At 48.2% G+C, this 15,158-nt stretch overlaps 3 protein-coding genes across 6 annotated transcripts; all 3 read left to right on the top strand.

The window, feature by feature from the left end:
• The first annotated feature begins 124 nt into the window (after positions 1-124).
• On the top strand, positions 125-5,060 carry LOC127590970 (drebrin-like protein B). 2 transcript variants are annotated; one of them, XM_052050668.1, is made up of 14 exons: positions 125-303; positions 390-445; positions 508-620; positions 711-785; positions 868-1,014; positions 1,092-1,169; positions 2,194-2,345; positions 2,486-2,540; positions 3,068-3,145; positions 3,226-3,331; positions 3,483-3,782; positions 4,324-4,520; positions 4,645-4,717; positions 4,806-5,060. In XM_052050668.1, the coding sequence occupies exons 1-14, from the start codon at positions 221-223 to the stop codon at positions 4,940-4,942; spliced, it is 1,650 nt and encodes a 549-aa protein (XP_051906628.1). In that variant the 5' UTR covers positions 125-220; the 3' UTR covers positions 4,943-5,060. The 2 variants fall into 2 exon arrangements, with proteins under 2 accessions (XP_051906628.1, XP_051906629.1); XM_052050669.1 differs by having other exon boundaries at positions 128-303; positions 3,080-3,145.
• Positions 5,061-5,693: 633 nt separating this feature from the next.
• On the top strand, positions 5,694-9,653 carry LOC127590989 (transcription factor 7-like 1-B). 3 transcript variants are annotated; one of them, XM_052050709.1, is made up of 11 exons: positions 5,694-6,433; positions 6,492-6,582; positions 7,286-7,419; positions 7,581-7,658; positions 7,743-7,851; positions 7,917-7,998; positions 8,214-8,327; positions 8,444-8,618; positions 8,695-8,802; positions 8,890-8,938; positions 9,025-9,653. In XM_052050709.1, the coding sequence occupies exons 1-11, from the start codon at positions 6,248-6,250 to the stop codon at positions 9,459-9,461; spliced, it is 1,563 nt and encodes a 520-aa protein (XP_051906669.1). In that variant the 5' UTR covers positions 5,694-6,247; the 3' UTR covers positions 9,462-9,653. The 3 variants fall into 3 exon arrangements, with proteins under 3 accessions (XP_051906669.1, XP_051906668.1, XP_051906670.1); XM_052050708.1 differs by having other exon boundaries at positions 5,695-6,433; positions 7,914-7,998; XM_052050710.1 differs by having other exon boundaries at positions 5,696-6,433; positions 6,510-6,582; positions 7,914-7,998.
• A 503-nt stretch (positions 9,654-10,156) lies between these two features.
• dusp11 (dual specificity phosphatase 11 (RNA/RNP complex 1-interacting)) lies at positions 10,157-14,668 on the top strand. Its single transcript, XM_052050881.1, has 9 exons — positions 10,157-10,589; positions 11,026-11,101; positions 11,170-11,301; positions 11,777-11,900; positions 11,975-12,035; positions 12,184-12,230; positions 12,310-12,385; positions 12,483-13,062; positions 13,134-14,668. The coding sequence occupies exons 1-8, from the start codon at positions 10,552-10,554 to the stop codon at positions 12,709-12,711; spliced, it is 783 nt and encodes a 260-aa protein (XP_051906841.1). The 5' UTR covers positions 10,157-10,551; the 3' UTR covers positions 12,712-13,062; positions 13,134-14,668.
• The last annotated feature ends 490 nt before the right edge of the window (positions 14,669-15,158 follow it).

Raw genomic sequence — 15,158 nt, 5'->3', positions numbered from 1 at the left:
AGGAAGTAAATAGCAGAAAGGTAAAAAGGAGCCGCCGGCCAGCCACCCAGAGCTGAACATGATGCAGAGGCCTCGCTCTGTGCTGGGAGAATGCAGCTCAGCAGGTTCTCCCCAAACCAGTCCAACTCAGCTGACAGGACTGGGTTTTAGTTTTTTTTTTATTCCGGACGGGAAGAAAGGAAGGAGTGAAGACCGTCAGTTTTTTATCGGTCTGGGCGACATGGCGTTGAACATGAGCAAAAACGGCGTCGAGCTGATGGCGGCCTACAAGGATGTGGTGGACGGACACTCAGACATCAATTGGTTGGTGGCGCTGCCTACCGTTTGTGTTTGTGCGTCTGTCTGTGTGTGTGTGTGTGTGTGTAACATGTATGACGTGTGCGCCTTAGGGTTTTGTTCACCTACGAGGGGAACAGCAACACCATGCGCGTGGCGGGAAAAGGAGGTGAGGACAGTCATGTGATCCTTAGCGGAAGGTAGCGTGACCTTTGACCTCCGCATGTGTAGGCGGCGGTCTGGAGGAGATGGTTGAAGAGCTGAACAGCGGCAAGGTGATGTACGCCTTCTGCCGAGTGGAAGACCCCAACTCCGGCCTGCCCAAATACGTGCTCATCAATTGGGTGGGTGAAACGCGCCTGCGTGCGTACACGCTCGTTATGATATTCAGCAAAATTGTGTCCGTTTTGTGTTGTTGCTGCTGCGAATGGCAGACAGGCGAAGGTGTGAAGGAGTCACGCAAAGGACTGTGTGCCAATCACTTGGGTACAGTGGCCAATTTCCTAAAGGTGAGAGCCACTTTTAATCGTTGCTTTCTTTACGCCAGGCCAGTACCGGCTTGCCGTTTTGAACTTATGCGCTTGTGCGCAGGGGGCCCACGTGACCATCAACGCTCGCGACGAGGACGACGTGGACCCCGACGTCATTCTGTCCAAAGTGTCCAAAGCGTCAGGAGCCAACTACAACTTCCACAAGCCTGCAAACCCCCAGCCCGGGGACGTCCCCCGAGGAGCTGTGGTGAGACAAAGCACGCAAGACAACACCAAAGTAAAATACACATCGCTTATCGCATCTTTTTATTTTTTTTTCTCCAGGGTTCTGTTTATTGTAAAACAAACGCTATGGAGGAAATTCAACAAATCAACAAAGATTCTTTTTGGAGCCAAGCGCAGGTAATCACAACACTATCAACTCAGCAACTGTGATGTCATTTTTAGTCGACGGCAAGTGGAAAAATGGCGGCCAACTGAGATGGATAAAATACAAATGCAATATTGATCCGAGTGCCGTGTTTAGACTAGCGGGGCCGCGTAGAACGGTTGTTTGAAAGAAAATTTGTGATGTGACAAACTTGCTGAGAATAAGTGCTCCTGGCCACTGGCACTAGTTGGCTGTACTGAACCCAGTTGTGGTTTTCACACTTCTGTGGAAAGGCCTGTTTGGACTGGAGTGTTGTTTTGAAGCCCTCCTGTGGCCAGGAAATGTAAGACCTGCATAGGTGAGAATGTTTTTTTGCTAAATAATAAAAATATGCACACATATACATGTTGCTTTTAATGCATTTAATGCATTTAATGCATTGTGATTGAAATGTTAACCGCAATCAACCATCATTACACAATTTGGTTGGCATGACGAGTCCCTGTTTTACAGAGTTTCGTGCATACACTTGAGACATTTGGTTGCGTTTGTCAGCTGAGAATAAGGAAAAGTTGTTGTTATTCATTCATCTTCCTAACCGCTTGATCCTCACTAGGGTCGCGGGGGGTGCTGGAGCCTATCCCAGCTGTCTTCGGGCAGTAGGCGGGGGACACCCTGAATCGGTTGCCAGCCAATCACAGGGCACACATAGACGAACAACCATCCACGCTCACACTCACACTCACACCTAGGGACAATTTAGAGTGTTCAATCAGCCTGCCATGCATATTTTTGGAATGTGGGAGGAAACCGGAGCACCCGGAGAAAACCCACGCAGGCCCGGGGAGAACATGCAAACTCCACACAGGGAGGCCGGAGCTGGAATCGAACCCGGTACCTCTGCACTGTGAAGCCGACGTGCTAACCACTGGGCTACCGGGCCGCCTGTTGTTATTCAATGCATGCATAAAATGTGAATAGTCGTTCCGGAGTGGGTCTGAAAAAGTAGGATCTCAATGAAACAAGATCGTGTATTTGTCTTGTGTGTGTGTTCAGAAGGAGGAAGAGATGCGGCGTAAGGAGGAGGTGAAGAAGGCGCAGCTACAGAGGCAAGCGGTGGAGCAGGAGCGCCGCGACTTGGAGGAGAAACATGCCGTGGAAAGAGAGAAAATAATACACCAGAGAAACATCGCCATCGACCAGAACAGGTGACGGAAGCAAAAACTCTTCCATGCGCTCCTAGAGACTCCAGAACAGATGAGAACATCAAGTCATTGCCGTCTCTCAATCTGAGAAGGTGTTTGTGTATGCGTGTGTGTGTGTGTGTGTGTGTGTACTATTTGATCAGACTACTGCAGAAGCAAATGGAAGAAGAAGAGCGGGAGAAAGAACAACAGCGACGGGTGAGCGCTCCCTCTAAAAACTTTAATTGACTTTACAGTTGTGGGCACAGCAGAATTTTTTTGGAGCACCACACCCATTCACACGGATATTATACGCGCCCCGAAAGCTGCTCTTTCATGTTGCATGATGTTTTTTTGAAAAGGAAAACAGCGCTTGCCAAAATTCTACTTTAGGATTAATAACATCATGAAGTAGAATGGAAGGCTGAAAACGGATTGTGCATGATGACTTAATTGTGTCTGATTTGACCACTGGGGGCAGTATAACCCAGTTTTGAAGACTTTCACAACTACTTGATAAACTGCAGTAATGTTACTCATTCTTTGGAGAAGATAAAGAAAATACGCCCGTAATTGCATAAAGATTTTTACTCTAACTACCTCAACATTGATGATAGTTTTGTTAGCTCATCTCGGGGCTTTTCCTTTCGACAAGCAGAAGGCAAAATTTGACCGCCAGTGTGCAATCTGTTCGTGTGTGTGTGTGGGGGGGTGCGCGTGATTTAAAACAGCATTTGAAATTGTAGTTTGCATTCCAGAACCTGCAGAAGAACGAGACTTCATCCGTGGTGATGAGGCAGGCCACGTCAGCGCAGGGTGCCAGCGTGAGAGCTAACACTTGAACGGCGCGTGAGTGTTATCGATGAACGATGACGCTTGGCTAACGGAGGCGCTTGTGTGGCAGGAGGCCAAGGCGTTGATCTCGCAGCGCTCCTTCAACCCTCGCGACGTCTTCAAGCAGAAGGAGACCGCATTTGACCACGGCTATGGAGGCTCCGCCCACACGGCGGGTAAGAACTTTTCTAATCATCTGAATAACAGCCCTTAATCACTGATCAAGTTACTTCCTTACTGTTCCTATGTGAGCATAGTCAGTTAGAGTCCTTTACGGCCAATGTCTATGTACCTGTATTAGCGCCTACATTTGTGTTGGTCCCTCAGGGAAGCTCCGAAGCCCCTTTTTGTCCCAGCAAGGCTTTGACAGCCCTCAGCCTCTCCCTGGCTTCCAAGCCATTCAACCCTTGGCGCCCACGTCTATCTTGACACCTGAGACTTCGCCTACCCGCAGTCCCTACCAGCCCTCTGACTTTGCGGTCAGCGACCAAACGTCCGTCCCGGTCTCTTGGACTACATCCTCCTCGCCTCGTCCCGACACAACCTCGATTGACGACTTCCTTTCACGGCCGGCGGTGTCCTTGCCCGTGATGCCTGCCACAGTGTCTGTGCCCACCCAGGCTGCAGGTGCATATTTTTTTTTTGTGAATGAGTACAGAGCCTCATGTGTTGAGAGGGACATGAAAGGACAGGACAGCAGTAGGAAAGAAGACAGGACAAGCAGGATTGGGTGGGACTGAAAAAGTCTTTTATCTCGGGCAGTGCTACACACTGTCAGGAAAGGACAAATAATAAGCAAATAGGACTCGCCAGGACCAGGATCGTAAACCAAGCAGTGCGAGCTATGGGATGTGACAGGACAGAATGAGACAAGAGAACAAGGATGGTACAGGACAGAACAGAACTGGGAGAGTGAAGTGGAGAACTAGAATGGGACAGGACTGGAGAAGTGTTTTGAGACAGGGAGTGCTACATCCTGCAAGGAAGGGTTGCTCAAAGTAGTAAATAAGACAAGACAGGATTGGGATAGTGAACCAGACAGTGTCGTCGTAGGACAGGACAGGAGCGGTGGGGCCAGGCTGCAGGTTTGTCACCAAATTCTACCATATACTGTAGCTAACGAGCTCAGCCAAGCCGGAAGTAACTTGCGTCTCTGCGGTATGCACAGCGGAGGACGATGACTGGTCGGATGAATTTGACGATGACCTGTACGAGGTGGTACCAGGCTTGGCGCCGAACGGCCAGCGGATGAAATCGCTCGCAGACGCCATGTTTCCTACAGATCTACAAGAAAGAGAGTACACGGTGCCGGCGCCCACGGGCGGAGCTGTCCTTTTTGAGGACGCCGGCCAGGACGCTAACACGGTCAGTCGGGCGGGATGCAAACGCACAAGTCTCTACTGGAAAGAAGTGGAAATGAGGACGCATTTGCGGCTGTCGTGTCGCTCATCTTTTCACGCTACACTCATGAGGTTTGATTACGTTTCAGGGCCAAGACGACAATGCCACCGCCAACGCAGAACAAAACATCTGCGCCAAGGCCGTATATGACTACCAGGCCGGTACGTGTGTGTATATATACTCTCTCTCACACACACAGGCGCATGCGCACGGAAGCTCCTCCCATAAAGCTCAGTTTTCCCTCTGCAGCCGACGACACGGAGATCACCTTCGATCCTGATGACATCATCACGGGCATCGAGATGGTGGACGAAGGCTGGTGGCGAGGTTATGGCCCCGACGGCCATTACGGCATGTTTCCCGCCAATTATGTTGAACTCCTGTAACTCCGTTTTGTATTTGGGAGACGCGTCACATGACTCCAAATAAAAGGATTGTGGTACATGTTGATCGGGTCTGTAGCGTGTTGCTCAGAAGCACGAATAAAGTACAAATATCTCTTGACTGGTGTGTGTACTTTGCTTCAGTTCTTTTTTTTCTGACCATCTCTGCCTTTCACTTCCAATATTTTCTACTGCTGGCCTCAACTTGCCTGTGTTTTAGTAACTGTGAGAAAATGTAACATTATGAAGGCCGTAGCGAATAAGAGCTACATATAATTAACCTACTGAAAGGAGAACACAGACAGTCCCATGCGCAAGTAAGTGGCGTTATACTGTGCATGATGAAAAAATGCCAGTAACTGGTTTTAGGTGTGGGCTCGCCTCCCAGCAAGTGTATGATTTTAAAAAAATATATATGACCATCTACATTGTTGTAATGGCGAAGCATCAGAATTCACGCTGCCCACTGGAGAGGTGTAGAAGGCATAAACGTCTTGAGGCTTTAAAAAAAATCAGGTGATGATAATTGTTGTCACCATGAGGGGGAACTATACAGTCTGTCAAAAAAACAAATGAAAATATTGTCATGCTGATGTCTTCAGACTGATGATATATAGATCGATCGAGCGATAGACTTTATTGTTGTGCGATACAAAATCCGAAATTTGCTTTGCATTAAAACAGCTGATCTCGGGAAATCCGAAATCTGCTTCGCATGACAACATCTGATCCCGGGTCAGTGAGCACAGGGCCTCCGCTTTGTCCCCCACCCTCCACTTCCCTGGGACGTGCCTTTGTCACGCGCGTACGTGCACGCTCGTTTGGAACACGGCCCGCGTACGGGCGCGCGCAGGCTCCCGGGAACACCGTGAGAGGTTCACACGGCGCCAACAATGTAGGAAAGTTGCCTTACTCTTAGGAGCAACTAGAAGCGAATGCCGAGGGGCGGAAACTTTTCACCAGTTACCTCGATACGCCAACTTAAATTTTTTTACGCCTTTTACGTTTCATATTTGATGAGTTTACGTGTGTAACTTGTGGCACACCGAGCGACGTCAGGCCGTCAATGAACGCCTCAGGCAGACAGACGCGCAGGAAGCTAAAGGCTAACAGCTAAGCGCTAGCTAGCTGCCGCTGGCAAGTGTTTCCAACGCGCTTTTTTTTGCGCCCGTTTGCCGAAAAAGTGGAGCACCGCATGTGGTCGCCGTCGCTCAAGGAAGCGGCTAGTCGACTTCACGGAGCGGGCGGCCGGCGTCGACGCGTTCTTGTAAAAAGTGTGTTCCGTCCGAGGCTAATACACTCGCTAGCATGCCTCAGCTGAGCGACGACGGCGACTTGGGCGCCAACGACGAGCTGATCCCGTTCAAGGATGAGGGCGAAAACGACGATAAAACGACCACAGCGGCCGCCGCCGCCGCCGAGCGGGACCTGGATGACGTCAAGTCGTCACTAGTCAACGAATCCGAGACAAATAACAGCCCGTCGGATTCAGAGGTGAGCGAGCCGCTGGCCTGCCAACTTTTTTTTGCACTGCTTTTCTATCTTCTCTCAGTCTCGTGTGTCCGGGCAGGCTGCAGACAGACGAGCCAGACGTCAGTCAGACTCTGCCGTCCAGGCTGGAAGCAGCCAGCTGCTTGGGGAAGGTATCGCTCCAGTCATTGAACGCATCGTGGTGTTTGTTGTTGGTGTTTCGGTTGTTGTTGTTGTTGAACCTGGACAAGGTCCCGTGTGCATCCCAGACGACACCCCATTGTGTAAACAAACATTGGATGGATTAGAGGTTTAGCGATTCATCGACCATCCATCTTCAACTCCCTGTAGATTTGCAACAATTAACAGATTCATCAACAATTAATCGGTCATCAAAGAGGCGCTTTATTGCACGTTAATACAATTCTTACATATCAACAGGTTGCACCAAAAACTGTGAGTTGTAGCCGAATGTAGTCGGTGGTGTGCCGTCACAGGTGAACGGATATGTTGAAGCATTTAATTGGCCAATTCGGTTGATGTTGTTCTTGATTAGATCTGCGACTTAAGACTTTAGTAATAGCCAATCACAAAATATGTTTTAGATGTTAAAATAGCTGATTGGATCGATGGATAGTCTTGTTTGTTCTGTGTTGCGATATGTTAATAATGTGTTTGACATAATGTGATCTGAAAACAAAACAAGAGTTAAAAATTTCATCATTGGCGAAATAAAAACGAGTGCTTTTATAAGACAATAAACCTTCTCTAAAAAGTCAAAACTAAGAGGGTTGGGGAAAAAAATGAATGACAACTTCCAAACTGTTATGACCCTGGTGATGATATATGTTTCCTTCACGTGTTGTCACGCGACAGCGCTGAGGAGGCAGACCGGGGTTAGGGGTCTCTTCCAGCACCCGGCCTACATGGGCTACCCCTTCTTCATGATTCCAGACCTTTGCGGCTCGTATCTAACTGGTGGAGGGCTGGCGGCGGCGGGCGCCCATGCGGTAAGTCGGTCGGCACATGACCACCAGGCTTTTAGGGTGAGAGGTCTGGCTGGCGCTTTGGTGTGTGGGGTTACATGTGTTTGTGTCTGTTTTCTGTTTCTATGTTTCTGTGTGTGTGTGTTCCTGTTTCTACTGGTGGTTGGATGGACGTACATGCATAGTATCTGCCGTGGCAGTGGCCCTTTCTGGACGTCCCTGGAAGAGCAGCCAGGAGAGACTCAGCCACGCCGGCTCACCTGGTAAGAGACAACGGCGATGCCTACAAGTCACATGACACCATGGCAGCCAATAAGGTGACTCGCCGTGCGTGTGTGCGCCTCCAGTCTAGCGGTGCGCCCGCCCACATGGCTCATCTTCACCCGCTGCTGTCCTATCGGCCTGAGGCCTTCTCGCCGCCTCCAAGGGCATTGGCTAGCTTCTCGCCCGATGCAGGTGAGAGTCGCCAACAAGCCCGCCGGCCTGCCCGCACTCTAACACGCCCATGTGTTCTCCAGCAGGCTCGTCCCGGCTGCCCCACGTTGCGCGCTATCCTGTTTCGCCCGCCGACGTGGCTCAGATGGCGCACGCCTTTGATTGGCTGTGAGTACAAACTTTGTGTGTTGTCCAAGCTGGGGTCTGGCAGGCGGCGCCGGGCCTGGTTAATTCATAGAAATTGAATTGTAATTGTCGATTCTCACAAGAATCTTTTTTTTCCACTCTCGTTTCTACTTTCTTGACAGGTTTTCTAATTTGGTTGTTGTGTCTTGTAGTGACATCATTGTGTACTTCTTGTGTTATATTCTGATTTGGAGCAGCTCATCCCCTGGCCTGGTGAGCGCCTCACCCTCGCCTGTGCCCTCGCCCAGCTCCTTCTTAGGGGTCGCCATCAAGCAGGAACCCGAAGAGGCCCGAGAGCACAGCCCGCTGAGGTATCACAGACAGCAAACCTGATTTTTTTTTTACCACATCCAATATGGTGGTCACACTCCCATGGCAGGTGGGCTACAAGTCAATCAAATGCCTTTGCCGTCTCCTCCACCCCCAGGAAGCCAGTGGCGACAGCGCAAGATGTTAGTGGCAGCAGCGATCAGAAGGCCAAAGGTCACATCAAGAAACCGCTCAATGCCTTCATGTTGTTTATGAGGGACGAAAGGCCCAAAGTGGTTGCACAGTGCCAAGTCAAGGAGAGCGCCACCATCAACCAGATACTGGGACAGCGGGTCAGTGGCTGCCTGCGTGTGGATGTCCCAGAGTGTGTGTGTGTGTGTGGTAATGCTTTAATGTGTGTGTTTACAGTGGCATTCTCTGAGCAAGGACGAGCAGGCCAAATACTACGAGCTGGCCCGGAAAGAGCGGCTGCTGCACTCGCAACTTTACCCCGGATGGTCGGCCAGAGACAACTACGTCCGTATACCCACGTACGCCACGTACACCGCTCGTCACTGATGTTATTAATCCTTTGTCGGTGTGCGTCTTTTTGTGCATGATCAGGGCAAGAAGAAGAAGAGGAAGAAATTCAAGGGCGGAAGCCATCAAGAGAGTAAGGCAGCCGTGTTGTGATGGCAACGCTTAACAGGCAGTGATGATATGTTGTTGCCACTCACCCTTGCACGCGTTGTTTTTCAGCCGCCACAGACGATTCTCCACCGCCGCCCAAGCGTACGCACCTGTCCCCCATGCACGACGAGGCACCTCACGCACACGCCCTCCTCACGCAAACCCGCGCACACACATCGAGCTCCAGTGCGCACACACGCACTCACCTGTCCCGCCCTCACACAGTCTCCCATCTCACGCACACGCACCTGTCCCAGGCCAGCCCCGCCTCCTCCGTGGACTCCCCAGCCACGCCCACGGCGGCGTTGGCGTCACCCGCCGCCCCCGCGCCCACGTACACTGAACACACACACTCTCACGCATACTCCACCTGCGGCCACGGCGGCCGCTTGTCGCCGGGAGCTGACCAGCCGCTCGCCCTCACCACTAAGCCGCCGCGTAGCACGCTTGCTCCACCCACATCCACCTTGGACCCTTCCTCCTCCTCCTCCTCCTCCTATAGATAAGCCAATCGGCTTTGAGTGGCGGCGGTCAATCAGCCATCAAGGTGTTTAAAAAAAAAAGTTTAAAAAAAAATTCTTGTCGGGGGGAAACGACAAGTTTGTGGTCAATATTTGACTTTGTCGTGATTCGTTTTGCCTCATTTTCACTTACAAACTGCAAACTTTTATAAACACAAATAAATATTCTCAATTTCACCCCATGCTGTGTCATCAAGTCTCAAAGCACGTGATAATGATGAACTTGTCACGCATGGGTAAACAACTGAGTGTGAGTCATCACTCACTGTCAAAGTTGCTTAAATGCAGATGAAAGCTAATTTATTTGAAGGTGTTTGGTGAGTAAATATGGATCCAAGAAGCCCTTTACTATTAAATTGGTAACAAAAGTGCTCTTGTTGATCAAAATAATTCCGCAAGCAAAAATTCAAGGTGACATTTATGACCCTTAACTTTCATTGTCCTCGTGAAGAAAGTGATTGAAAAAAATGTTGAAGATTTTCTACTGCTCTTGTTTTGCTGCTCAGGGCAGACTGCTGTGAATGGCAGCTTTTGTTGTTGTTTTGTAACTACATGTAAAAACGCATAATTGCCGTGTGTTGTTTCGAAGAAACGGAAGTACGAGAAGTTCAACGTGGCTCACGTGTTGCAATTTTCAGAACGTGACGAATGACGCGTTCACTGATCTGAGATTAACTGAACTTTTTTAACCGTCTTTCACGTGCTTTTCGTAAACATTTTCCCCACTCTGGTACGAGTAGCAGATTAGTCATGATCAGAACTCACAGGACGTTGATTTGAAAGAAGGCTATAAACAATGAATACATCAAGAGCAGCGCCAATCATCGTATTTACGATTAACAATGACAAACTGAAGTGACACAACTCCCACGATTTGTGTGGTTCCTGAAGCAGCTGCGGACACCATCTGGTGACGTCATCTTCGCGCGTCGCCTCCTCGCCATGGAACACGAATGAAAATGACGGAAGCAATTCAGCGGCCATGAGAAACATCTACGAGCAATAGAAGTTCGTTTGCAAACTGTTTTTAATTTTAATTTGTTTGGAATCGGGAGGCAACACATTAGGTTGGAAAATGCCCCGCTACGGCCGAAAAAATCCAATTCCGGACAGGTGAGATGACTTGCTTGAACACAAGCTCAAAACTCATGTCAAGCTTGAAAATTTGTGAGACAGTTTAAAATGCTTCATATTTTAAAAATCGCAAATGACATAGGATTTTACGGGCATTAAGTGTCCCCCCCTCGAGTGAAAAAAAGGTGAATGTCACTTCATTTCAGAAGATATTGTTTTAATATTTTCATAGATCGAGATGTGGGCATAGGTAGAGTTGTGCACGTGATTTTTGGTGACGATTGGTTGTAGTTTTCGAACATAAAGCCACGTTAAGATTTTCCTAATGGGTGAGTCACTCTTTGGCTTATTTTCCACATACGTTTGAACATATATTCCATAGCTTGCAGACCCTTGGGGTTGACTTTGAGAACTACTCTTAGGCTAGATGTGTGCGTGTGTGTGTGTGCGCGTGCGTGCGTGAACACGCGCACAGATGGCTGGACTACAAGGCGGTGGGAAAGCGACTCGGCGGGACTCGTTTTGTGGCTTTCAAGGTTCCTCTCAAGCAGGTGAGCGTGTCATCATCTGACGTCATGCCTGGTAAACTGTTGCAAATGCTAACATCATTCCCATTCAGTCTCTAAACCGAGGCCTAGAGCCCGCTCAGGTCTTCGGACCGTGGGAGCTGTTGGACGCCATGCAGGAAGACCAACAAGAACTGGGACTTGTTATTGACCTGACCTTCACCACGCGCTACTACGGGCCCCAGGTATCGCCCGTTTGACCGGCACCTTCTATTCCTCGACCTTTTCACGCAAACCTGGAAACTTTGCATGGGAGTTAAAAGGAGGCAATTTTCATCCGAATGTTGAGCTTAGACTAGTGGGAATGCATATTATACATTAACTATAATAAATAAATAATAATAATAAACATAATAATAAATAAACATAATAATAAAAATAAATAATAAGCAAATAATTGGTGTGTTATAGGCAACCAAATGTGGGTTGTTTTTAAGCCTTTTGAAGTCATTTAATGAAGTCATTTAATGGGAAAGTTTCCTGGAAATCTGTGTGGGATGGCAAGCCGAATTGGACCACTATTCTCGTTGGAAAGCAGTCCCGTCTGGTTCTGCGCGACGGTTTGTATGGCAAGATTCTATGTTGCCAGACAACATAGGATCTTGTGTGCCAATCAGTATGGTTTGTTCGATCGCCACCCCTGTCCGACCCATGCTGCAGGACCTCCCAACTTCACTACGCTGTGTCAAGATCCCCACGGAGGGTCACGTGGTCCCCGCCGACGGTCACATCCTGGCCTTTAAACAAGCCGTTCGCCAATTCCTTCGAGATAACATACACAACGGTCAGGCTTGCTGCTACCCGTCGCAACCGCCTTTGGTTGCTGTTCTGACCTCGCCTTTCCACTTTGTGTTGCAGACAAGCTGATCGGTGTCCACTGCACGCACGGACTCAACCGTACTGGCTACATGATTTGCAGGTGCCTGTGCTCCACGTAGTCATTAAGTGTGTGTGGCAAATCCGGAGAGCGAGTGTATGTGTTTGGGCGTGCGAGTGCGTACGTGGTTGGTTGAGGTATCCCAGGCGACACCGTCTTACCGCTGCCGCATGTTTTTCCTACGTGTCAGGTATCTCATAGACGTGGACGAGATGGATCCTGCCAAGGCCATAAAATGTAAGTTACACACACAAGCGCACGCGTGGTGCATTTGCATGGGACATGATTGCGTGCCCTTGTGTGTGTGTTTTTTCAGTGTTTAACTCGAGTCGCGGTCACAACATGGAGAGAAGCAACTACATCGATGACCTTCTCACTGGCCCACGGAGAAGGTAGCACAAGCGTTACGATTGGCATGCGCGTCTTTGCTTGTATACTTATTGCGTGTGTGCGCGCCTGTCCCGCTCACACATGCTTTTGTCCGGGCAGCAACGAGGGCATAGACGATCATCCGCCAACGTCGGTGCCTGGACAAGCCGTCAATCGGACACCGGCTGCCGGTAGCGCGCCTGCAGGCGGCCGTCGGTGCAGGTACGGGCACCGGTTTGCGCAGGCTCTAAGGCGTCAAGTTCACGCTCACACTCAGTCATCGGAGCTACAAGTGTGCTTCTCACCAAGGGATGACGGGGGCAGACGGAAAAGCCATTGTAATTGCTAAATTAATTTAAGATTGACACCGTAATCCTTCAAGCTGAGCGTGTCCAAGTTTTTCGAGAAAGGGATATACATCCGAATGAATAATACTGCACTGGCTAATAAACAGGTGCTGCAAACTGGAAATGAATTTCAGTACGTTGCGGCGTGTAGCTGCCGGGAAGAACACAACTCAAAGATTGGGGGGGTATTGAAAATCTATAAGGTCACGAATGTTATTTGTTTGTTTACACAGAGTGTGTACGAGAGAGAGAGGGATTCACTCACCGTTTTTTTTTATCACTTCCTTCAGATTTTTCTCACCAAGAGCTACAAGACAACAACCGCCTGAGTGGCCCCGAAATGACAGCCCCCGGTGTGTGTGTGTGTACGTGTGCGTGCGTGATAGGAGACACTTACAGTTTTTTTTCCTCCTACTTCCTGCAGATTTTTCCCAAAAGGAGGCAATAGCCGACACCCACATGAATGTCCCCAATATGAGCGGCCCCAACATGAAAGTGCCCAACATTACCGGCCCCCAAGAAGCAGCCTGCTTCCGTTTCCGCCTGCACATCCTGCCTCCATCCCCTCCGGAAGGGCATTTCCCCATGCTGCCAACTGGCAGGGTGGGCCCACGCACCTTCGGGACCATGCACAGCCAACGTGCGTTTGGGGCCGCCCACCGCCACCGCCCACCACCCTCCCACGTTACTGTCCCCAGTGGGCCAACCACCAGAGCACTGAGGATGAAGGGTGGGGCTAAAACGGAATGAGAACGTTTTTAGTCTAGATTTTTGGACCGTAAGAAGCGTCTTAACTCCTGACCTCTGCCAAGGCTGCCAACCTAGCCATTAGCTGCTGGCTAGCTCTTTCAATTTTCTTGGTTTGATCGGGCTCTGAAATTTGTCTTGGGAGGTTCCATTTCTGTATGAAGTCGTCTGTCCCCTGATTAGGATGGATTTGGACTGCTCGTGATGCAGCCATGCTTAGAGCAAGCATTGGCTGCAGTAAGATAACACCCCGCTGCAATATGATTGGCTGCCCCATCCAGGTAGGACACACCCTGCTGCTTCTGCTTCAATGTGGCGGCCAGCGTTGTTAAGAAGCCCACGAACAAATACTAACTTGTTTTGAATTTTAAATATATGCCTTAAACTTAATGAAAAATACAAGATAATTATAGGATCACTTATCATCCTTTTTTTGTTTTTTTAAATCAATTAGATTTTAAAGTATTTAATAAATACTTCACTTCAATGCTCCAATTTTTATTAGTTTTAAACATCATTTTTTTGTATATGGAATACTGTATTTGTTGAATGCAGGATAAAAAAGGTCACAATAAGTATTGTTTAATAAACTTAACTACAATTCCCAAACAACTGTTTGATCTCCCTTCTTTATGGCCAAACAGTTATCCTGAAATATAAAAATAAACCCCAAAAGCTCAGAGTGTATCAAATTTATTGACAAAGATGAAAACATAGGACATTTTTGATAGAATTGTGTTTATTTTATATATTTTTTTTCAATCTTAGTTTTGGTTATTTTGTTAATATTTGTTGACTATAATGTTGAATGTGATGAATGTCACGTTTCATAGCGGCGGACCTGAACCGGAAACAATTGTTTCGTTTTGTTTTGCTCAGTGCATTAGTCAAACCTCACGTTTTAACATTTAAACTTCTCACGATAAAACGTTAATTTAAAATGGTTAAATTTGGTTTTTTTTCCGTGGCCTGGCAGCAGTTGCTTCTGTGTGATCCAGATGTCACTGGCCTCCAAAAAGTGTAAAATGCCATTACCCTCACATAACATTAAGCGGAGTAGTGTAGATATTTTGCTGTTGTAATGTAACCACAGTGACATTGGCACCATTCTTGTAACAATGCGTTATGTCGTCAGAAGCGAATGTAACTAAAATAATTTCGAGATTACATCATTTAAACGTTTGCAGGAATAAACTAAAGTGATGACTGAAATGAGTGTTAGACGTTTCCGCTGCTCGCTTTCGGTTTCGCTTCTTCTTCGGGGACATTTCACACTGGCCTGTCGGTGTAGCGACGACACGCCGCCTCTCACAGGCTCTACTCGGCATTGCGAGTCGTCGTTTTTGTTCAAACTGTTCGGAAAGGCCGCCTTCAATGATACAACTTAAGTAAAGCTGCAAAAAAAACAGGAAATGTGTTGAACTTCATACAATATAAAAACGCATTAACAATGACGAAACAATATAAAAACGGGGAACATTGAACCCAAAAAAATCCACCCAAATTTTTATTTTGCAATTTTTTAGGACTTGCACGCAAATGCTGACCAGAACTCATTTTGGAATTATGAAACACGGAACACATTTTGAATTTAGAATGTTGTCAATTTAGAATGTCAATACATTATTGTAGTGGGTGGCAATAATGTCAGAGAGCGACTTTTAACGTGGAAAATGTGGTAATGGGGACTTGTGGAATGTGT

Source organism: Hippocampus zosterae, chromosome 18 (genome assembly GCF_025434085.1).
Source record: "Hippocampus zosterae strain Florida chromosome 18, ASM2543408v3, whole genome shotgun sequence".
Lineage (NCBI taxonomy): Eukaryota > Metazoa > Chordata > Actinopteri > Syngnathiformes > Syngnathidae > Hippocampus > Hippocampus zosterae.
This window is presented reverse-complemented; position numbering and strand designations above follow the sequence as displayed.

Excerpts from the sequence above, each read along its gene's own strand:
- LOC127590970 (XM_052050668.1), top strand. The coding sequence starts at position 221 with ATGGCGTTGAACATGAGCAAAAACGGCGTCGAGCTGATGGCGGCCTAC. Across the intron at positions 3,332-3,482 it reads AGGCTCCGCCCACACGGCGG|GGAAGCTCCGAAGCCCCTTT; the intron begins GTAAGAACTTTT and ends TTGGTCCCTCAG. Across the intron at positions 4,521-4,644 it reads CCGGCCAGGACGCTAACACG|GGCCAAGACGACAATGCCAC; the intron begins GTCAGTCGGGCG and ends ATTACGTTTCAG.
- LOC127590989 (XM_052050708.1), top strand. The coding sequence starts at position 6,248 with ATGCCTCAGCTGAGCGACGACGGCGACTTGGGCGCCAACGACGAGCTG. Across the intron at positions 6,583-7,285 it reads CAGCCAGCTGCTTGGGGAAG|CGCTGAGGAGGCAGACCGGG; the intron begins GTATCGCTCCAG and ends GTCACGCGACAG. Across the intron at positions 8,328-8,443 it reads CGAGAGCACAGCCCGCTGAG|GAAGCCAGTGGCGACAGCGC; the intron begins GTATCACAGACA and ends CTCCACCCCCAG.
- dusp11 (XM_052050881.1), top strand. The coding sequence starts at position 10,552 with ATGCCCCGCTACGGCCGAAAAAATCCAATTCCGGACAG. Across the intron at positions 12,036-12,183 it reads ACTGGCTACATGATTTGCAG|GTATCTCATAGACGTGGACG; the intron begins GTGCCTGTGCTC and ends CCTACGTGTCAG. Across the intron at positions 12,231-12,309 it reads TCCTGCCAAGGCCATAAAAT|TGTTTAACTCGAGTCGCGGT; the intron begins GTAAGTTACACA and ends GTGTTTTTTCAG.